Raw genomic sequence first — 24,027 nt, 5'->3', positions numbered from 1 at the left:
TATTTGGAATATCAACCCACTGTAAACAAGAGATAGGAAGTCATGAATATTTAATTAGGGGTCACAGAGACGTCATCACGCCGCGTCTGAACTGAGTATCATTGGCGCCAAAGAAGACTGCGGACTGTTCCAATCTGTCCAAAATAAAGAAAAGATATTGACACATGCTTAAAAATGGTGAGTTCTCATTCATTCAAAGTCTATATTAAAATGTAAATATAACAAAAGAACTAAACTTAGCCTGCGTTTGCAATGGTGAAGTTACTGCACGTATATAAAGATTTTTTAATACTAAGATTCACGTATCATCATGTCATTCACTCATTTCAGGACATCCGGAGGTTTTTTGCTCCCACCAAACCAGCGGCTCCCAAATCTTCAAACGGAAGCACCAGCACTGATGAAGTGACTAAGAAGAAACAGAAATCAAAACCAGTATAATTTAAAATCATTTGCATAGCACTTGTCACAATACATATTATTCCATAGCAACTTTTCAAATTATAGAGCCGTACGATCATGTTAAAGCCATTGAATATAATGCCAAGTAAAAGGAAACGTCTCTAAAACAAACACAGGATCACTGGAATATACTAAGCTATCATTGTACAGATTCTCTAAATATTAAAGGGACAGTTCACCCAAAAATGAAAATTCTCTCATGACTTATTCACCCTCATGCCATCCCAGATGTGTTGACTTACTTTCTTCTGTAGAACACAAATTAAGATATTTAGAAGAATATCTCAGATCAGTGCAAGTGAATTGTGACCAGAACTTTGACACTCCAAAAAGCACATAAAGACAGCATAAAAGTAATCCATACGATTCCAGTGGTTTACTCCATGTCTTCAGAAGCTCAGTTGGTGGCGATATGCAGGAAGAATGCAAATCGCCAACAAACAAAAGAAGAATCTAAAAATAAGAGTGGAGATTTATAGTTAAAGAGGACTTAAATATTGATCTGTTTCTCAGCCACACCTATCATATCACTTCTGAAGACATGGATTAAACCACTGGTGACGTCTGGAGTACTTTTATACTGTCTATTTGTACTTTTTGTAGCTTCAACATTATTGTCACCATGTACTTGCATTTTGAGGACCTATAGAGCTGACATATTCTTCTAAAAATCTTCAATTGTGTTCTGGTGAAAGTCACACATCTGGGATGGCATGAGGGTGAGTAAATAATGAGAATTTTCATTTTTGGGTGCACTATCCCTTTAAGAAACACATGCCATATTTAATTCTCTTGCTCTTTTTATTTCAGTAAATGTTGACAATCCTTTTAGATCACTTTACTTATACTCTCTCTCTCTCTCTCTCTCTCTCTCTCGTGCCGTTTTTAAGGTCAAAAGTCCCAAATCTGACGAGAAACCTACTGGAAAAAGAAAGAAAAGAGTCATAATTGATTCAGGTGCATAAACCACATTCATTAAATTTTGGCGTTATAATTATGATGACGACACCCATTATTTAGATGATTATTCAGAAATACTTCAGACGGTCCCTGACTCTTCTGCACAATTTTAAGGCACTGCCCTCTCTACCCTTATCTTAGACTCTGAGGAAGAGAAGAAGACCAAGAAGAGCACTAAAGAGACCGCTGCCCCCACGGAGAAGAAACACCCAGTGACTTATGTGTCTGATTCTGGTGAGAGATTCAGCAAACATTAACATTTAACATAAAGCATTCTCATACAATGTTATTTCAACATGTGAACACCTCCCAGTTCATTTGCACTCCTCTTTCATTCTCTCTTTATATACCCAGATTCAGATGAAACATTTGTGACTCTGAAAAAGTCCTCCAAACCCAGAGAAAATGGAACAGTTAAAGGCAAGAAGGCATCAGACTCGGGCAAAACAAAAGAGGTGAAAACGTCCTCCAGTAAATCTCCAACCAAATCTCCGACCACAGCTGTGAAGGGAGGGACGAAGAGCTCTCATTCCATCACCTCCCCAAAGACAGCACCAACCCCACCCAAAAAGACACCCACCTCAGTAATGGACTTTTTCGGGAGCTCCAGTGTTCAGAGATCGGACAAGAAAATGGTTGCTAGTACCAGCATCAAGAGGAAGGCAGTGAGTCGAGAGATCGTGTGAGAGTGAGTGAGTGAGTGAGTGAGTGTGTGCAGAAAAAGTCCTAACTCATCTGTGTTTTGTCTAATCCAGGTAACCGAGGAGTCGTTCAGTGATGAAGGCGTTGCAAGAGAACTTCAGATGGATGAAGACATGGAGGTTGGTTCAGAACACGCTGACAGAATTCATCAAAATTTTGTCTCATTCCAGATATGTATGTCAACGCGTTAACCTTATTTTCATAACCCGATTAAGCCAATCTTTAAGTTTCTAGAAAGCCTAATTACAGGTGGCAGGGAGGAACCCCCTGCCCAAACACTGAAAGGAGAAAAAAGAAAAGCATGAATCAAAATGCAGGCGGGTTAAAGCACCACGGTCTCCGTTTTACACTGACGTTACGGTTTTCCAGGAGTTGACCAACAATCATGCCACGCTCCAAATCACAGAGATCACATTTTCCCCATTCTCATGGTTGATGTGAACATTAACTGAAGCTCCTGACCCATATCTGCGTGATTTTATGCACCGTTGCCACACGACTGGCTAATTAGATAATCGCATGGATGATTGTTGGTGCCAGACGGGCATACACAGCAGTCTCTAGAATTTACTCCAAATGGTGCCAAAAACAAAAAACATCCCGTGAGCGGCAGTTCTTGTTGATGCGAGAGGTCAACAGAGAATGGCCAGACTGGTTTGAACTGACAAAGTCTATGGTAACTCAGATAACCACTCTGTACAATTGTGCTGAGAAGAGTAGCATCTCTGAGATGCGGGTTGGTGCTGTTTAGGTAGCACGAGGGGGGACCTACACAAAGTTAGGCAGGTGGTTTTAATGTTATGGCTGATCGTTGTATACATGGCCACTTAGTTTTTCACAGCTAGTTCACTATCATGCAAAAATCATCATTTTTCAAATGCATCTAAAGGCATAGTACTGAACCCGCCACTGTGTGTGTGCATTTGTGATAGATGGAGAAGCAGATCCATGACGATGCGGAATTTGCAAGAACATTAGCCATGCTCGATGAAGCTCCCTTGGCGAAAAAGGTATTTCAATATGCAAGTACCATTAACCTTTAAGAAACCCAGGTCCCTCATAGGTTTGTTTATGTCTCTTTGTTTCTTAGGCCCGTGTAGACCCGGTTTCCCCCTCTCAGGCAAAAACCTTAGAGACCAAGCCCAAGCTAAAGGAGCCTTCCCCTAAAACAAGCCCCGTCAAGACTAGCTCCAAACTGGCTCAGATGAAAAGACAACAGGAACAAATGAACGAGGAAAGGAAGAAACTAGTAAGGGGTGAAAAGCAGATTAAGATCTCTCCAAAGAAGGAGCCCATTTCATCTAATTACTCGGAGCGGGCAGCCACGCCCAAAACAGGAAGATCTTCAACACCTAAAAGTGACGGTGCACCCATTAAAACGTCACCAACAAAACCAGAGGTAACTCCGTTTGTTTATGCTGCTTAGTGCTTTACATACATGTCTTGGAAAAGTGCTCGGGGGCATTACAGAGACATCATACTGTACCTTAAATCTGAAGTTAAGATTTCCGCTTTAGTTGTACTTTTATTACACTTCTTGCAATACATGTTGGTCCAAAGCAGCTTTACAGAGAATGGGGCACACAACCCGCAGTGAGCAAACTTGTCATTCATTTTTCAGAATATAAGTCCTGAGGACATAGAAAAGAAACATGCAAATACATCAGCGTACCGTAACTATCTGAACAGAGAAGGGCCACGAGCACTGGGGTCGAAAGAGATACCACAGGTTAAAATGATCCTCTCTTTGTTCACATTACAATAATATCTGCCATTTCTTATTGCCTTTCATATTTACCATCCTTTCAACTGCGTGTTTGTGTGTTATAGGGAGCAGAGAACTGTCTGGAGGGGTGTGCATTTGTGTTGACTGGTGTGTTAGAGTCTTTGGAGAGGGATGACGCGAAGTCACTGATAGAGCGATACGGCGGGAAAGTCACAGGAAACATCAGCCGCAAAACCACTTATCTTGTTCTGGGACGAGACAGCGGAGCCTCAAAGACTGAGAAGGTCTTAATTTTCACGTGTCAGCATGTCATTAATTCTAATTCTCTTGTTACTTTTCCAACCTGTTAAAGGGATAGTTCACCCTAAAAATGAAAATTCTCTCATCATTTACTCACCCTCATGCCATCCCAGATGTGTATGAAAGAACTTTGAAGCTCCAAAAAGCACATAAAGGAAACATAGAAGGAAACCAGTGGTTTAATCCATGTCTTCAGATGAGATATGATAGGTGTGGGTGAGAAACAGATCAATATTTCAGTTATTTGTTCATCTAAATCTTCACTTTTACTTTTACATCTGAAGGTGAAAGAAAAAGTGGAGATTTAGTGTACAAAAGGACTTCAATATTGATCTGTTTCTCACCCACACCTATCATATCTCATCTGAAGACATGGAATAAACCACTGGAGTCTTCTGGATTACTTCTATATCCTTTATGTGATTTTTGTAGCTTCAAAGTTCTGGTCACCATTCACTTGCATTGTGTGGACCAACAGAGCTGAGATATTCTTCTAAAATGTTTTAATTGTGTTCTGGTGAAGAAAGAAAGTCATACACATCTGGGATGGCATGTGGGTGAGTAAATGATGAGAGAATTAAAATATTTGGGTGAACTATCCCTTTATTCTCCTTTATTCAAACATCAGTTTTGCTTTTATTCCTTTATTTTTATATTTGGGAGTCTAAGTTAAAGTTTTAATGTCATTTGATTAACTTTTAACGTAATGTGTTAATGTAATGTCTGTCTCAGGCGGAGAGTATTGGCACTAAGATTATTACAGAAGATGACTTGTTGGATCTTATAAGAACCAAACCAGGCAAAAAGTCCAAATATGAGATTGCAGCCGAAGCAGAGGTGAGAAACCCACATGGACGCTCCTGTTCTTTCTCTTTCCCTCACTGCAGACACGTTAGGGATAAAATGCATCAATGCATCAATGCATCGATCTGACAATGACAATTCAATGCACTGGTTATGCCATTTATGAATCGATGCTAAATATAATGGTAATATCCAGTGTGTTCAAAAGGATTACGCACGTGCTATCACACAAGACACCGAGCATGCAAGACTGAAGAAAAAATTGGAATTTGAATAAAGATTATGAATTTAATTAATAGTTCACCCTAAAAAGAAAACTATCTTGTGATTTACTCACCCTCATCCCATCCCAGATGTGTCAGACTTTCTTTCTTCAGCAGAACACAAATTAAGATTTTTAGAAGAATATTTCAGCTCTGTAGGTCCTTATAATGCAAGTGAATTGTGGCCTTTGAAGCTCCAAAAAGCACATAAAGGAAGCATAGAAGTAATCCATATGACTAGTGGTTAAATCCATGTCTTCAGACGAGACCCAATCAATTTCGGATGAGAACATATCAATATATAACTCCTTTTCACTATAAATCTTGACATCAGCAGTCTCCTTGGTGATCATGATTTCAAGCTCGATTACACTTCCTAGCATCATCTAGTGTTCTGCACATGCGTCATGCAGTAGGATGTGTAATTGAGCATTCAATCATGATAGCGGCAAGAAGTATAGTTTAAAAATAAGTTAGATTTTGGTCTGTTTTCACCGAAATTCGTTTGGATCACTTCAGAATACCTGGATAAAACCACTAAATCCTTTGTGCTTTTTGGAGCTTCAAAGTTCTGGTCACCATTCACTTGCATTGTAAGGACCTACAGAGCTGAGATATTCTTCTAAAAATCTTCAATTGTGTTCTGCAGAAGATGAGGGGTCCGTAAATTAAGAATTTTCATTTTTGGGTGCACTACCCCTTTAAGTTAAAGCTGCAGAATTCAATTTTCTGTGTCAATATTTATGATTGTGTGCATTACGGCAAAATTAGTCAATTGTTATTGTAATTAAGATATCTTATATGGAATATTTTAATAGTATTTTTGTAAATGTAAGACAGAAAAAGGACCTTTTCTGTCAGTTCATGTCAGAATTAATTTTTATTTCAATTATTGGTTCAGCAAATGTAAAAAATACTGTTCTTGAGCCTGTGAATGTAGTGTGTTGTTTTCTGTTAATATCCCACTAGGGTGTATGTTAAAAATGTATTTCTCCAAAATGTTCGAATCCAGTCAGGACCACAAATAAATCAAGGTAACCATGAAAAAATGGTAATGGACTCATTGTCAGAGCAAATATTTACACCCCTAACCGACCTCAAACCAGCTGTTCACTTTCAAACAGGTTAAATATGTTTACTGGATGTGTACAGAAGGCATTTGGCATGTTGACAATCTATCCATCTTCCTTATTTCAGTGTAAATCAGCTAAAACAAGGACCACAAACTCTGGAGGCAAATCCACTTCTCTGGCCAAAAAGGCCTCACCACAAGGACCCAGCCCCAACAAGAGAAGCCCTTTTGTGGGGAAGTCTAAGCCTGGCTCTGCTGCTACCTCTGGATCACCTGGAGCTTCTCGATCAAGTTCAGACGTCAAAAAGAGTTTAAGCTTTGATCAGACCAAGACAACATCTACCCCAGACAATGACGGGAGCAGCCTGTTGTGGGTGGACAAGTACCGGCCCCGCAGTCTAAAGAATCTGATTGGGCAACAAGGGGATCTGAGTTGTGCCAATAAACTTCTGCGTTGGTTACAAAACTGGCATAAAAATCACAGCGGCAATGCAAAAGCACCAGGTCAGTATTTAAAGTTTTTAAGAGACATGTTTGGAAGGGTATTAGTCTTAGGAATGTAGGATCTACTATGGTAAATGTGCGCAGTATGCATATTTTCTATATGCATGGAATACCCAGATGACCGGATACATATGCCACAATGCACTTGTGAACTTGCCACCTTCAACAAGCTCGGTCTGGTTGGCGTGCTTCATGCTACTTTTAGGAGTCAGGGTTGGATGCACAGATCTGTATCGAAGGTGGCAAGAAAACAAAGTATCTTTTAGCACAGTTACATATTCCACTTTGTTTGCAGAGTTATTCACATTAGATCTAATAGTTTTATTCATCCAGGTGTGGGAGGCAGGACTGGCTGGCGCAGCCTTCTCCCAGGCTAGTTATGTCACTTCCCTCCCTCGGGGATATGGGGAACTATATGGCGTCTCTTGGGGCGTTTGGGAATGTTACATGCAGTCTGATGCACCTGCTATTTTCGCACGCAACAGCTTGCTTCCACCTGCATCAGCAGTCCACATAACACGTCCAGTGTGGTGGCGTTTTTAAATGGGGACCCCTAGTGTCACTACATCGACACAACGTCGAGTGAGTGACAGAAGGGGAACGTCTCGGTTACTGTCGTAACCTCAGGGAACGAAACGTTGTGTCCCTCTTTCCAAAACACTGTACTAGGGGACCTTACTCTTGGCCCCTCAGCTCAAAACCTGTCTGAACAGATGCACGCTTCCCTCATTTATACCCGTATGTCCGGGGGAGGGGCATGCAAATTCTGTTCGCCAATTCTCATTGGCCTTTTCTCAAAGATAAGCGGTAACCGAGGCTCTCAAGAGAGACCCCTAGTGTCACTGCATCGACACAACGTCTCGTTCCCTCCATCAGGAAACCGAGGTTACGACAGTAACCTCAGTATTCCTTCAATGGATCTATAGTCAGTATTCCTTCAATGGATCTATTGAAATTCAATTTAAGCTGTGGAAGCTTAAATTGTCCTTGACTCATTCTTATTTTTGTTCTTATTTCTCTCACACGCTCACTCACTCTTTGTGTATGGCAGCTAAGTTTGGTAAGTTTGGGAGTAAAGATGATGGATCTGGATTTAAGGCGGCGTTGTTATCCGGGCCTCCTGGTGTTGGGAAGACCACTACTGCTGCTCTCGTCTGTGAGGTCGGTTCACTTAACTCGCTCTCATAAATGCATGCAACTGAACATCTTGTTTAACTAAGTTTTAAAAACCTAACGCGAGTAATCATTCATAAGTGTGTTAAGCATTGAATCCATGTTTTAATCATTTGTGAGTGAATTTAAATACATCTTGTGGCTATGCTTATGAAATCGACTGGCCCCCATTCGCTTCACTGTTACCAAGATTTGTACTTTTATTTAAAGAAAAGGAGGGATGAGTCAAAGTTAATGTTGGTAATCAACATTATGCAACAAAAGCTGTCGAATCAACTTATCATGTATCCGGAATATTCCTTTAACATTTCATCACTGCCATACTGAGATTAGTATAAAGCATTAAAAGAGTGCCATGTGTGTTTGTAGGAGTTGGGTTACAGCTACGTGGAGATGAATGCGAGCTGCACCCGCAGTAAGAACAGTTTAAAAGAAGTGATTGCAGAATCACTCAACAACACCAGCATTAAGAACTTCTATACTGGTAATTTACTCCATTAACAGCTAATAAATCTGGTAGCATCTGTGAAACAGCTTTGTTGAACCTCAGACCGCTAAATTTCACTATTGATTGTAACCAATAAGCTTTGAGACTTAGATTGGCAAATGATTATAATATAAACAGTGTGTGTCTGTGTTTAATGGTGTCAGGTGCATCTCAGACTGTGAGCAATAAACACGTCCTTATAATGGACGAGGTGGATGGGATGGCAGGAAATGAAGACAGAGGAGGAATTCAGGTAAATATACATACTCATTGACTTGCATTCTCTCTCTCTCTCCTAGAGGTGGTGCTCAAGGAGCAAATTGGACTAGATGGTGTTTAAATGTTTATGGATTCATGTTCAGAATGGAATACTAGCTTACTAACTAATTACTGCACCGTATATATTTTGACCGTAGTAAAAAAAAAAAAAACACAATATTAGACAGGTGGTTTTAATGTTCTGGCGTGTGTGTGTGTGTGTGTGTGTGTGTGTGTGTGTGTGTGTGTGTGTGTGTGTGTGTGTGTGTGTGTGTGTGTGTGTGTGTTAGGGCTGTCAATCGATTACAATTTTTAATTGAATTAATTACATGGTGTCCGGATTAATTATTTGCTGAGAAAGCCCCTCAAATGATTCAATATATAATGATGAAATAATTATACATAGTTATCTTTAAATATATATATATATAAAATAAATAAATATTCAGATAATTAAAATGCATTATATTCTCGTGGCAGAAGAGTTAATCGTTGATAAGACGATACAAAAAGTGGTTTTAGAATACAATGTATTGTTTACTATCATATTATTGATCATAAGTCAATCATTGATCAACAGTTCACAGTAATCCATTACACAAGTGAATTTGTCAATCAGTTGGAGATTTATTATGAGGGCTTGTTTAAGGACCGGCAATGTACACCTGCGTCAGACATGCTTGTGTAGCGTCTCGGGTGTGTTGCATCATAAACACACATTTTTAGGTCACTGTGTCACGTTAAATATAGTTTAATACTTAAAACACATCTTGAGATCTCTTAGTTTGGATTTGCGCTCCATCAAGTGTTTTGAACGCAAGAATGTAACTCATGTTTGTGTTGTTGCTGCTGAAGTGTTTTGTTCACTGTATAAACTGTGCATTGCCACATAGATGAAGTTTCACTTACTGCCCTCTGGAGTAAACAGGTGGTACTACAAGCTTGCATTTCTCAGGAATCTTTCTTGTTACGGTCCGGGGGCATTGCGATTAATTGCGTTACTTGTTGCAACGTGCTATTTTTAATAAAATGAATCGCACTGAATTAATGCATTAAACCAACAGTCCTAATAAATATATATATATATATTAGTCATAATAATAACAAAACTATTTATTATTAAGGCATAAATTACACATCCAGTGAAACACTTTTATTTTGACGGACCTTTGAGTTCTTCCTGTTTTTGACGGTAGTTTTTAGTAAGCTCGGCATTCCAAATGAAATGCTGAAATACTCGCGAGTTGAAAATTCCCTGGAGAATAAATTCACATTAGTTTGCCCAAGCACTAAACAAACCGCATTGAGCATTTTGCGCGATCTGTTTGTGTGTGTGTGTGATAGAGAGCACAGCGGCAGCTCCCGTTCTTAAGTGCACAGCGCATGCAGACGATCTATTATTTAATTAAATAACATCTGTCTGCTGTTCAATGATTACACTTGGCCATATCGAGATTGGAATTCGATTCATTGTCAGATTGTCATTGATTTCATATACAAAAAATTCACATCCTCTAAAATTTAGCTAATAGCACTATACTGGAGACTGAAATTATGAACTAGATATCGTACCGTTTCAAAAATGTTGGTATCGTGATATTTCGTTAGTACCGGTATGCGGTTTACTGGTACTAACGAAGTTTCGCGATACCAAAAAAATGAAAATGTCAGGATATTATCTTGTTGCTAATTTCAGTACCATATTACAGTATGCTCTCAATAGCAAAATTAAATGTGACAAATTTGAGATGGAATCAGTGACAATTTGATGATTTTTTTTTATTTATTTTTTTAAACCTCTGGATATGGCCAAGTGTGATCATAAAACAGCAGAAGGATGTAATTTAATTAAATAATATACAGTCACATGCGCTGCACTCTACAGAATGAACAAGAGGTGCCACTCGCTCACACACACACACACACACACACACACACACACACACACACTCACACAAACGCAACCCTGTGTATAGTGTATAAACGGCTGTTTACACTTAAACTCCTCCTTAAGCTCGAGAGTCGCGATGGGATTATCCCAGTATTAATTGATATAAATAACCCGTCAAAAAAAGGAAGAACTCAAAGATTTGTCAAAATAAAAGTCCCGCTAACATGAAAGCTCAATTCAACTGGATGCAAGAAATTGTTGACAGAAAATTATAACTTCTGTATAAAAATGTCATCTTCAAAAAGTAGCAATAATACTCATAACAATTGTATAAAATTAAATGGTTTTATTATTATTATTATCTGTAAGCAAAATGACAAATGCATGTGTATTATCAGCATGTGGTGATTCAGGCATAGCAACCTTGTGCCATCAGATTTTTTTTAATTAAAGTTTTCATTAATACTGTGAAGCTCTGTTGTGCAGAATTTTATTTGCCCAAAAAAAAAAAAAAACCTAAATATATTTTTATTTGATTAAAGATGTATGTATGATTTTGATTAAACACCATTTGATCATATTATTTAATTAAAACATTTAACATGGAATCCAGAAATATTCAAACGGAAAACGCATAATTTGTATCTGTGAGACTTTATGCAGTTCTTTTAATCAAGTCAAATCTGAGGCTTTTTATTTGTTGATTATAGTATCGATTTAGCATCGATTCCAATGTACCAGTGCTGGTATCATACCAAAGCCAAAATGTTGGTATTGGAGCAACCTTAAACCCAAGCATATGCTGTTCTGAGCATAGTCAGTGTTTACAGTGACACTGAGGCAGCAGTTAACTCTTGTGCTTTGCCCTTTGACCCTCGCAGGAGATGATCGGTCTAATAAAGCAGTCAAAGATTCCCATCGTCTGCATGTGCAATGACCGCAATCATCAGAAGATCCGCTCGTTGGCCAACTACTGCTACGACCTGCGATTCCAGAGACCCCGTGTTGAGCAGATCAAGGTACTGAATGACATTTGGTATGATTATCATAAAAATCCATCTCTTATGTAAATGTATGAGAATGCATCTCGATATTTTTGGTTTGTTATTGTGTGTGAGAATGCAAATGTATTGATTGTAAATATATCAGCAATGAAAAATGTCTGTTCAGAGTATGTATCTTTTTCTTTCTGGTTCTGTTTTCGTTCAATCAGGCGGCTGTGATGTCTATAGCTTTCAAAGAGGGTCTGAAGATCCCACCCCCAGCACTGAATGAAGTCATCTTGGCATCCAATCAGGATATTCGACAGGTATCATATAAACAAACATAAGCTATCTTTACAATGCAAACATGGCACAGAAGCTGCATCTGAAGTGGCATATTTACCAAGTTATCACAAAGACTGTGCATAAATGCATTTACACAGCAATTGCATAAATAATGTTATGAAATTCATGCTTTATAATTAAAATGATGAAAACAGAAGGAAGTGAATGAAAATATGAAGTTATACTTTTAAATATTAAGCTATAAATTATTATATACATGCTCTATCATGACAACAACACTTTAAAGGGACAGTACACCCAAACATTTAAATTCTCACATGCTCATGATATCCCAGGTGTGTTTGACTTTCTTTCTTCAGCAGAACACATTTGAAGAAAAATAGAAAAATATCTCAGCTCAGTAGTTCCTTAACCTGTTAACCAGCAGGGGGGCGCCGGCGGGCCCTGGGGGGGTGTTTATAATTTTATTACCTTTGTTTTATAACAAATATTCAATCAACTATCATAAACTATGCATCATTTGAAAGCTAAAACACTCAAGAATCACGCTCTGAACTTGTTTTTGCAATCAATACACCAGAGAGGAAAGGGTTCAATAAAATGCTGACAGACCGACCCTGTAAATATGAACAAAATGAACGGCAATACTTATCTTTCATCTCCTATGGTTCAGATCAGTTCAGACGAATCCAAGAAACACCAGCATACATTTCAATGTAAGGGTCTACTCTTCAAAATGCATCCCACTTTTTAATCCAAAACAACAAAAAAATAGGGAAAAAACTAAATATCCTCCTCAGTTTTCATGAGCTTCCAGTTAGAGTAATCCATCATGTTCACTTTCAATGAAATATCGATTCTAATTTGTATTCCAATGTTCAAAAACCATCTCTCCCCCGTAGTTTGGACTGTTTCTGACCTGTCACTCTCGCACCTCGGTTTTTGACTGGATAAAAGCCACCCAATGTCTTGTCAGCAAAATTTTGATGGATGGGAGTATTAACCAACTAAAACACGAATGAAGTGATTGACAGTTTGCTTAGTTTACCTCAGAAGATCTGTCTAATACATAGGTCTAATACAAGTAGCGTCCACTGCGTCGCTCTTAGTCATTTTACTGACAGCATTATTATTATTATTATTATTATTATTATTATTATTATTTTTTTTATTTTATTTTTTTTACGACTTACGGGGCACTTTTGGGGCTCTTAACATGCTCAAAAACTCTTGAAACTTTGCACACGGGTCAGAACCTGCGGTCTCCATGGACTCGATCCCGTATTAGATCGCTAAGTTGAAACACATCGTCTTGAGTTTTTATATTTATGAAGTATTGGCAGTTTTTCTGTTCATATCATGTTTTTGATTATAAAATGACTAGCAAAGACACGAGGCTACACGAGTAGCTAGGTGATAGCTGTATATTATACATAAAGACATAATATTTATATCACACACACATTATATTTATGATGCATATAATATAACAAAAATGGAAGGAAAGGATTACAAGAAGTCAGGTGAAGATGGTTTTGATTATAAAATTACAGTGGAGAAGACTAGCAAGATATGAGATTACAGTCTCCAAATGGCCTTTTGGAAAGGACGCCTAGACTTTCCCTGAATAAAAGCTTACAGAAACTACATTTTTGGGAGTATCATCTTCAAATTTGAATCAGAACATGGTCAGACATTCAGTTTTATCTTTATGGTGTTTTCAGGCCTTTAACATAAAAGTCTGATACATTTTTCCCTAAATGAAGTTCATTCATAGAAATCGTGAGTCACTTTCATGTAAATTTGACCTTGTTTTACTCTGTTCCTATGCTACTTTTGAATTAATATGACTCTTGGGTAACAAAGTTTCAAGTGTCTAGTTTAAAAAAATATCAGAGTTATGAATGTGGAGCATATGGTTTAGGAGTTACAGACATTTGTATTTGGGTATGTCATTTTCCGAAAATTCTCAAAAATAGGGGTGCTGGTTAAGAGGTTAAAATGCAAGTGAATGCAAAAATTGCAGTCAGTCAGCATAAACGTCATCCATACGACTCCAGTTAAATTAATGTCTTCTAAATCGACACGATCGCTTTTGGTGAGAAAAAGATCAATATTTAAGTACTTTTTAACTATAATGCATCACTTCTGTTAGCAACAGAATGCGCGTGTGACGTAATTGCGTTGGCATGTTCACGCGTGAACTGAGCACGCGTGCAACACCCAGAAAAGTAGCTGTTTACAAGGGAGAAGGAGGAACGCTGTGCAGTAGCTTGGTTGATTTTGGTCTGTATTTATCTGTTTCTTTACTCAAAACGATTACACCACATGGGGCAGTGGTGGCTCAGCGGTTAAGGCGCTGGGTTACTGACCAAAAGGTCAGGGGTTCAAGCCCCAGCACCACTAAAATGCAACTGTTGGGCCCTTGAGCATGCCCCTTGACCGCATCTGCACCTTGCGCTTTGACGCCAGCTTAGCTGGGATGTATATGTGCAAATGTATAATGTGTGACAAATGAACGCTGCTTCTGCTGCTGACCAATTTATATTTAAAAAGTACTTAAATATTGATCCTTTCCGCACCAAACAAAACAGTTTCTCTTTAGGAGACATTAATTTATACCGCTGGAGTCGTATGGATGACGTTTATGTTGACTGTCTGTGATTTTTGGACTTTCAATTGTCTGATCACCATCCACCTGCATTTTAAGGACCTACTGAGCTAGGATATTTTTCTTCAAATGTGTTCTGGTGAAGAAAGAATGTCATATACGTCTGAGTAAATGATGAGAGAATTTTCATTTTTGGGTGAACTGTCCCTTTAAGATTGATCTGGTGCTGTATTTCATTTGCACAGAACCAAAGCAGCATCAGAACTGCCTTTGATACTAGGGTTTGAGTTGGGTCAGAACAGGTATAATTTACTTTGGCTTTTATGCGGCATTGCATCGTTACACAGAGTTTTGGGCATCTAACTCGGATGATTAAAAACGCATTTATGCCATTAATTTTCTAGTTGTTAAACTTGATTAAAGGTGCCCCTAGTGATATTTTGTTATTTCTACTCTTAGGTGCTGCATAATCTGAGCATGTGGTCTGCTAAAGACAAAGTCATGACCTATGACCAAGCCAAAGCTGATGCTAACAATGCTAAGAAGGACATGAAACTGGTACTTGTGCACGTTCTGCAATACAAGACACCTGCTGTAATATTCTGGGTGGATTGACGATTTAACTACACTCTGTTTATGTGTACAGGGTCCGTTTGATGTGTGCCGGAAGGTGTTTGCCTCGGGAGAGGAAACTGCCCACATGTCTTTGATTGACAAGTCAGACCTTTTCTTCCACGACTACTCCTTAGCACCACTGTTTGTACAAGAGAACTACATACATGTCCGACCAGCCGCAGCAGGGTACGTTTTAGACACGCGTACAAACACGCAAAGCTAACTGTGTATGGGCAGTAACAGCTGGGCAAAGCTTGCATATTAAACACAAAGTCTTCTAAAGCATGTTGCATAAGTTAAAAAAAGTCTCATCTAACTGCATAGGAGAGAGTAATGATGTGAGTGAGTGTAATGACTTACTGTAAGTGTGCCATTTGTTGTTTGTCAGGGGAAATCTGAAGAATCATTTGGTGTTGTTGAGTAAAGCAGCAGACAGCATTTGTGATGGTGATTTAGTAGACAAACAGATCCGCTCCAGACAGACCTGGTCTTTGCTTCCCACACAGGTAATACACACCGCACCTACAACTCATCATCCTTGACATGTAAACAGCTTTGATTGCTGTTTCAGTTCTCTGATAATAAGGGCCTAAAGTAGTCACTTTGGAGGCGACAAAGATTAGAGTCTTATTGCACTGATTTGTAACTAATTACAAAATGTGTTCACATAAACACTGTTCCAAAACCTAGTGAGCTGCCTCCCTAAAGGGATAGTTCAACCAAAAATGAAAATTGTCATTATTTACTCACCCTCATGATAGCCCAGGTGTGTTTGACTTTCTTTCTTCAGCAGAACACATTTGAAGAATAATAGAAAAATATCTCAGCTCAGTGGGTCCTTAAAATGCAAGTGAATGGAGATTTCTCTTTTGAAGCTCCAAAAATCACAGTCAGTCAGCATAAACGTCATCCAAACGACTCCAGCGGTTAAATGAATGTCTTCTTAAGCAAGGCGATCACTTTAGAAGTGCAAAAAGATAATTATTTTAACTGCATTCCAACACGTCCGGGAAGCTTCATGAGAGGGTGGAAGTGGTCTCTCGTGTCGTATTTGCATTGCCATGATACAGACATAATCTTATGTTCTCCTCTCGGTTGAGACATCCAGGATAAGCACACAAATACACCATTGCGAGTAAAGAAACAGATAAATACAGATCTAAACCAAAACCAACTAAGCTACTTTACAGCGGTCCTCCTCCTCACTTGTAAACAGCGCTGCTCTTCCAGCTATGACGCATATGCTTCAGTTCTCGCATGTTTTAAAATTATTCAAACGCTATTACATCACACATGCTTATTTTTGCTGACCGGACGCATGATTTAGAGTTAATAAAACTACTTAAATATGTATATTTTTTTTGCCGCTGACTACCACACCGTGGAGTCGCGAGTTTGAATCCAGGGCGTGCTGAGTGACTCCAGCCAGGTGTCCTAAGCAACCAAATTGGCCCGGTTGCTAGGGAGGGTAGAGTCACATGGGGTAACCTCCTCGTGGTCTCGATTAGTGGTTCTCGCTCTCGATGGTGCGTGTGGTGAGTTGTGCATGGACCGCGGAAAGTAGCAAGAGCCTCCACATGCTGTGAGTCTCTGTGGTGTCATGCACAACGAGTCACATGATAAGAAGTGCAGTTTGACGGTCTCAGAAGTGGAGGCAACTGAGTCCTGTCCTCCGCAACCTAGATTGAGGTGAGTAACATCGCCACCATGTGGACCTACTAAGTAGTGGGAATTGGGCATTCCAAATTGGGAGAAAAACGTTATAAAAAAAAATTAAAACATGTATTTTTTTTTCCGCACCAAAAACGACCGTGTCGCTCTAGAAATCGTTAATTTAACCGCTGGAGTCGTATCGATGACATTTCTGCTCACTGTCTGTGATTTTGGAGCTTGAAAAATAGAAATCGCCATCCACTTGCATTTTAAGGACCTGCTGAGATGTTTTACTATTTTTCTTCAAATGTGTTCTGCAGAAGAAAGAAAGTCATACACACCTGGGATATAACAAGGGTGAGTATAAAATTAGAGAATTTTCGTTTTTGGCTGAACTATCCCTTTAAGCCATCGTCATGGAACCTCATAATTGTTCTACATGGGCAGCAACACAAAGAGTTCTCAGCACAGGAGACTCTTCGCAATTGATTTCAATAGAGACGGGATACTCTAAAAAGCTAAAAATACATAGCACAAAACATTGGGTAAAATAACTAATTTTTAATGAATACTTTTCAATATTAATGGAAACATACGATTATTTAGTCATCATTTCTCTCGCATCGTTTGCCATCATCATCATTAAAGGTCGACCGATAGTGGATTTTGCAGATTCCGATAACTAAAGGTGGTGGGAAAGGCCGATAACCGATTAATCGGCTGATTTACAGAATGTCAACAAAAATGTCTTATTCATCCTTTACTATGTTGGGCACACACAAAGAGTCCTAAATAAATAAAATCCCAGAAGCAGTTTATTTTTCAACCAAAATCCCCAAAATAACCAGAAGAAATTCATATTTGGTGCATAACACTGGATTTTTAAGTATAAACAAGCCTGAAACAGACCGAGGACTCTTATTATGAAATGACGAAATGATGAAAAAACTATCGGCATCGATTTTTGCAGATAACTATAGTTCCAAAAAGCAACTATCGGCACCGATTAATCAGTAAAACCGATATATCGGTATACCTCTATTCATCATGGATTTTTTTCACTGCATTCTGGGACCGCATTCTCTACAAATGATACATGCTGCCTTATAATTTGGCTAAAATGAGCTATCTTAGAAGGCAGCATAGTTAAGTTGCCTGTGAAACAGCCTAAAATGCTGCATTTGTAGGTAGCTCACTAGTTTTTTGGGAGCAATTGAGACTTTTGAGGTCAAGTTGTTTTGCATAGGTTTGTGCTAACAAATTCAAGTTTTTTCAACATTTATGTGTATTTGTTTCCAGGCGATCTATGCGAGCGTGTTGCCTGGGGAACTGATGCGAGGTTATATGAGTCAGTTTCCAACCTTTCCCAGCTGGTTGGGCAAATTCTCATCAGCTGGCAAACACAGCCGCATCATACAGGAGCTCGCTTCACACATGAGTCTAAAGTGAGACAGCACACACACTCTTCCTCCTTTCCTCCATGCAGTATGGAGTTATAAACACATGCATTGTGCCTAACTTCCTTTTTCCTCATTTTGCAGGACGTTAAGCAGTAAGGAATCAATAAATCTGGATTACCTGCCATATTTGCATTCAGCAATATTGGAGCCTCTTCAGTCCCATGGTGCAGAGGGAGCCAGTCAGAGTGTTACGCTTATGGACAGTTATAACATCATCAAAGAGGATGTTGATAACATGATGGAGATCATTACATGGGGCGGACAGCCAGATCCTTACTCTAAACTAGACTCCAAGGTGTGTGTTTGCAAGTCCTTTCATTTTCGAAGCGTATTGTAGAGGTATTCTTCCGATGGCCCAGTTGACAGTTCATTGCTTTGACAGATGCCTGTTCTATTTGAGTTAATTGTGCTTCAACTGTAAAACATCTGAAGGTGCTGACAGCCTGCCACAATCAGCTCTGTTTTTCCCTCCGTTGTCTCGCTCTGCAGGTGAAAGCTGCTTTTACACGAGCATACAATAAGGAGTCCCATCTAACTCCATACTCCTTACACGTGGTTAAGAAAAGCCGTAAAGGTGCCGTTGACCCTGAGCTTGTTGGAGACCTTGACAATGAATCTCAGCCCCAGGAAGAGGAGGAAGAGGACGGGCTTACCACAGATGCCATGATCAAGGTAAATATCAAAAGAGCCATCCAGCGGTTCTCATCTCCGACAACTTTCCATCAATATTCCAGTATAAAATGTTTGTGATCTTATTTGGAGGACACTTTCTCAAGATTTTTGCTTCTGTGTACCTTTCCCTGAAAGAAATCTTAACACTTTTATAATAAGGTTCCATTCGTTAACATTAGTTAATGCATTATGTATCATGAACAAACAATTAACGATATATTTTTAAGGGGTTCTGGGTAGCTCAGCATGCAAAGATGCTGACTATCACACCTGGAGTAACAAGTTCGAATTTAGTGTGTGCTGAGTGACTCCAGCCAGGTCTCCTAAGCAACCAAATTGGCCCGGTTGCTAGGGAGGGTAGAGTCACATGGGGTAACATCCACGTGGTCACTATAATGTGGTTCGCACTCTCGGTGGGGCGCATGGTGAGTTGTGAAGCCTCCACACGCGCTATGTCTCCGCGGTAACGCGCTCAACAAGCCACGTGATAAGATGGGCTGATTGATGGTCTCAGACTTGGAGGCAACTGAGATTCGTCCTCCGCCACCCGGATTGAGGCGAGTCACTACGCCAGCCCGAGGACTTGGGAGCGCATTGGAAATTGGGCGTTCCAAATTGGGGAGAAAAGGGGAGAATGTTAATGTTAGTTATTAAAAATACAATTGTTCATTGTTAGGAATTAGGATGTGTCTCGGTGGTCTGGTGAGACACCTCATTGTTTACACCTGGGCACTTAAATGCGTCACCTGTGGCCACTTGTGTTCAGATTTTGAGGGTCGGGTCTGCATTTCATAACTAGATGCATCATGTTACTGCATGACATTAAAGCACAACAAAGTCAGAAAAGAGGAAGTGCTAAAAACGTTGTTTCTCCCAGATGCATCTGGTTATTTTCTTTTAAACCACTCGTCACTGGCAAAGTTTAAACTCTTGTTTAGTGCAGCGGTTGATTGACAGGTGAGGGGTGGTGCTTCACTGCTGCCTGGGACGCATGCATTCAGGACGCAATTAGCGTTTACACCTCAAATGCGATGTGGTCACGTGTGTTTTTGACCACTTTCAGATGTGGTCCGATCACAAAACATTTTCGACCCCGTTTAGACCTGTATTTATCGCCTACCACATGTGATCTGATCTTAATGGCAGGTGTAAAAGGGGTCAAATACAACTTTTGTTTTTAAAAATCTATTAAAAAATCTGTAAAAATATTTTTCATTGATTGTTCATGTTATTAAGTAAGGGATAATGTACGGTCACTTTGACTGTACATTATCCCGCTTATTACATGCCTATTAAACAAATAAATATAAGTCCTCGTGGTGGCGTAGTGGCTCGCCTCAATTCGGGTGGCGGAGGACGAAACTCAGTTCCCTCCACGTCTGAGACCGTCAATCCGCGCATCTTATCACGTGACTTGTTGAGCCCCTTATTGCGGAGACATAGCGCATGTGGAGGCTTCACAACATCCACTGCTAACTCACCACGTGCCCCATTGAGTGCGAGAACCACATTATTGCGACCACGAGGAGGTTACCCCATGTGACTCTACCCTCCCTAGCAACAGGGACAATTTGGTTGCTTAGGAGACCAGGCTGGAGTCACTCAGCACGCCCTAGGTTCAAACTCGCGACTCCAGGTGTGATATAATCTGTCGGCTATTAGTAATTTTCCACCTGTTGTCGTTGACGGATTCCTGCGTGATGGCAAATGGGGCCGTTGGAGACGGAGCTTTTTTCGTTTTGTTTAAAGTGCAATTTGAATTCAGAAATGTCTTTTTTTTTTTTTTTTTTTGTTTGTTTACATTTATGTTTCAATAAATGTATTACATTTTTAAAGCTAAATCAATGAAGCAAAAATATTCACGACCCTCAGCAGGGGGGGGGCTTGACGAAAATATATATTGCAATATTTTTTATGCCGATTATCGATAAAATATATTTTTACATATTACCCAACCCTATCGTACAGTCTTGCATAATGTTGCCCAGTGTGCCATGAATTATTACCCAACATCTCACTGGTATCATATACAGTCTGACAAGCAACAATCATAAAGGATCCTAAAAATCATTGTGTGCACCCAGCTTTATACTTTATAGTTCCCTTTATGGTTTCATTTAATCAACAACATTTAATCAACATATAATCGAAACTGTGATATGATACCCATAAGCATGTGTGAGGCTAATGAGCTGAGCGTGTTATGTTTACAGCACTCTAGTTTCACTAATTGCACATGTGCTTGGCCTCTAAAAGTTACTATCCAAATTTAAAGTAACCCTGTCTTGAACAGTGTTTCTCTTGGCAGTAGTGGGACGTTTTGCCACGTTTGTTAGTGATCATTCAGAATAGTTAGAATGCACACCGCTATTTATGTGATCTATGTTTTCCCATTTCTACAGCAGAAGAAAGCCAAACCAGCAAAAGAGCCCAAGCAGGCGAAAGCCGGGGATTCTGGGAAGGGAAAAGGCAAGGGTAAAGGAAAAGGAAAAGAACAGAGATTGAGATAAACATGAGGATGGAGAAAGAGACAGAAGCCCCTCCTCTCTCTGTTTTCATTAAGATGTGAGTGGGTGAAGTAGGGATGACATCAGCTCTATAAACAGAACGTTTGGTCTGTGACTCATACTTGTGCACTTCCTGAAAACCATCACTCAATTTAAGCTGCTTTCAGCAGAGTGGACACTGCAGGGACCAGGAGCAGGGGGTGGACCACACACTTCACAAAATATATAGTTCACTATTCATCAGACTTATCACATGCATCATACTGTTAACACTTGGATTTAATGGTATATTTATCTGAAAGGTATACATTATTAAAGGTCACTTCATTTCATCTCACTCTTGCATCATGATAACAAAATATGAGTGTTGAAATATATTCGCTCCTCTTGTTTTCAAACACAAAGTCATACTTGCCCACTTTTCTTTTTGGATGCCAGCTCAGTGGCCACACAAGAGCAAAATGTATATATCTTTCTGCCATATTAGCGTTTGTATATCCAAATAATCTCCCTTTCCTAGTGTTACAGATTTTCTAAGAATTGCAGTAATTTTGAATACAGACTGATAGTGTGTATTATAAACCTGAAGATTACTCTGTTAATGACAACTGTGTTCGATTTAATAATTAAAATGAGGATTAAGTCATGGTGCTGGATTGTTTGCTTATTGTAATTATCTTCATGGCTCATTCTACTTGAAGATACACATCAGAAGAATCGATCAGATGTTGGTGGCCCAGAATGTTAAAAAACATCTAAATTATACTTTAATTACGGTCTTATATTTGGGAGTAAAAAGCTGCAGGAAATTTATTTTTACAGGAACTAAAATGAGCATTTTTGCATTATACCTCTCAATGCATGTAGACTAATGACTAATGTGAAGACTTTAATACATTATTATTTACAGCAATAACATGAAATGTATTATACAAGTGCATATACATCCATGAGTTAAGGAATAGTTCAAACAAAAGTGAAAATTCTCCCATCATTTACTCACCCTCATGCCATCCCAGATGTGTGTGACTTTCTGTCTTCACCAGAACACAAATGAAGATTTTTAGAAGAATATCTCAGCTCTGTAGGTCCATACAATGGAAGTGAATGGGTGCCAAACGTTTGAAGCTGCAAAAATCACATAAAGCAGCATAAAAGTACTCCATAAGACTCCAGTGGTTTAATCCATGTCTTCTGAAGTGATACGATAGGTGTGGGTGAGAAACAGTTCAATATTTAAGTAATTTTTGCTAGAAAGTTCTTCCTGCCCAGTAGGGGGTGATATGCATGAAGAATGTTAAAGTGATCCGTTCGTCACCCACACCTATTGTATCACTTCAGAAGACATGGATTATTTGCCAACTTGCTGCCATGCGAATACAGGACACTTGAGCATTTTAAACACTTAAATACGTGACACATGGCTTTAATATGGGACATTTTGAGCTTTTATAGTGAAAAATGAAAATCATTTCATTTTTATTCACCCTCATGCCATCCCAGATTCTCCTGCAGAACACAAATGAAGATTTTTGGAAGACTGTTTCAGCTCTGCAGGTCCATACAATTCAAGTGAATGATAATCAGAATTTAGCCCCAAAAAGCACATAAAATCAGCATAAAAGTAATCCATACGACTACAGTGGTTTAATCCATGGGTGAGAAAGATACTTTTTTTTTTTTTTTTTTTTTTATACTATAAATCTCCACTTTCACTTTTTTTTTTTTTTGTGATTCGCATTTTTCATGCATATAGTCAATAACTGTTTGGGGCTTGTAAAATTTGGAGATTTATAGTAAAAAGGACTTAAATATTGATCTGTTTCTCACCCACACCTATCATATCGTCTCTGAGGACATGGATTAAACCTCTGGAGTCACATGGATTACTTTTATGCTGCCTTTATGTGCTTTTTGGAGCTTACAAGTTCTGGCCACCATTCACTTGCATTATATGGACCTACAGAGCTGAAATATTCTTTTAAAAAGCTTCATTTATGTTCTGCTGAAGAAAGAAAGTCACACACATCTGGGATGACATGAGGGCGAGAATTTTAATTTTTTGTTGAACTGTTCTTTTAAATATGTGACTGAACCATCCCAGGGGTGGAGGTGTTTGGACATTTTGTTATTTCAGGCGAAATACGGGACAGTTGGCAACCCTCGGCAGGATGAAAATCAACCTACAAAGCACTTACTTATAGTTGTATTTATTAAGCTGAGATGATAGAAAGCATTTTAACACTGAAAGTTGAACCATTTCAGTTTTAACTCTAAACCTAAAGGTTTTAGTTTCATGTAGGTCAATCGCACAAAGTGTGTTGAGGTTTGTCTGTTTCCTGTATACCTTGGGGAAAATATTTTTTATCTAGATGGGCAAATCACCATGGGAACTGCCAAATCCTCCCACAATACTGAAGCTAAGCCCAGTGGAGCCATGTTCAAGGGTAATAGTCTCAAAATGAGAACTCTAGTACACACATTTAACCCACATTTTTTCAAGAGACATCCTATTGAAAAACAGTGCAAATACTAATCTCGAAGTACAGTTTGAAAAGTGAATTAAAAAGCAAGGCTAACACTTCCATTGAACAGGACGTCTGAATATTCCAGAGTGC

General features: G+C 39.1%; 1 protein-coding gene across 2 annotated transcripts; it reads left to right on the top strand.

Moving 5' to 3' along the window:
- LOC127652068 (replication factor C subunit 1-like) lies at positions 1 to 22,054 on the top strand. 2 transcript variants are annotated; one of them, XM_052138123.1, is made up of 24 exons: positions 1 to 177; positions 331 to 405; positions 1,353 to 1,419; positions 1,564 to 1,656; positions 1,777 to 2,087; positions 2,178 to 2,243; positions 3,057 to 3,134; positions 3,215 to 3,523; positions 3,746 to 3,853; positions 3,955 to 4,134; positions 4,883 to 4,987; positions 6,415 to 6,793; positions 7,845 to 7,954; positions 8,336 to 8,450; positions 8,618 to 8,706; positions 11,484 to 11,621; positions 11,816 to 11,911; positions 14,962 to 15,060; positions 15,149 to 15,303; positions 15,506 to 15,623; positions 18,070 to 18,215; positions 18,312 to 18,525; positions 18,720 to 18,902; positions 21,305 to 22,054. In XM_052138123.1, exons 1-24 carry the CDS (start codon positions 175 to 177, stop codon positions 21,410 to 21,412), a joined length of 3,345 nt encoding a protein of 1,114 aa, XP_051994083.1. In that variant the 5' UTR covers positions 1 to 174; the 3' UTR covers positions 21,413 to 22,054. The 2 variants fall into 2 exon arrangements, with proteins under 2 accessions (XP_051994083.1, XP_051994082.1); XM_052138122.1 differs by having other exon boundaries at positions 2 to 177; positions 331 to 435.
- The last annotated feature ends 1,973 nt before the right edge of the window (positions 22,055 to 24,027 follow it).

Source organism: Xyrauchen texanus, chromosome 11 (genome assembly GCF_025860055.1).
Source record: "Xyrauchen texanus isolate HMW12.3.18 chromosome 11, RBS_HiC_50CHRs, whole genome shotgun sequence".
Classification (NCBI taxonomy): Eukaryota; Metazoa; Chordata; class Actinopteri; order Cypriniformes; family Catostomidae; genus Xyrauchen; species Xyrauchen texanus.
The sequence above is the reverse complement of the archived record's forward strand: the minus strand, read 5'-3'. Positions and strand labels throughout refer to the sequence as shown.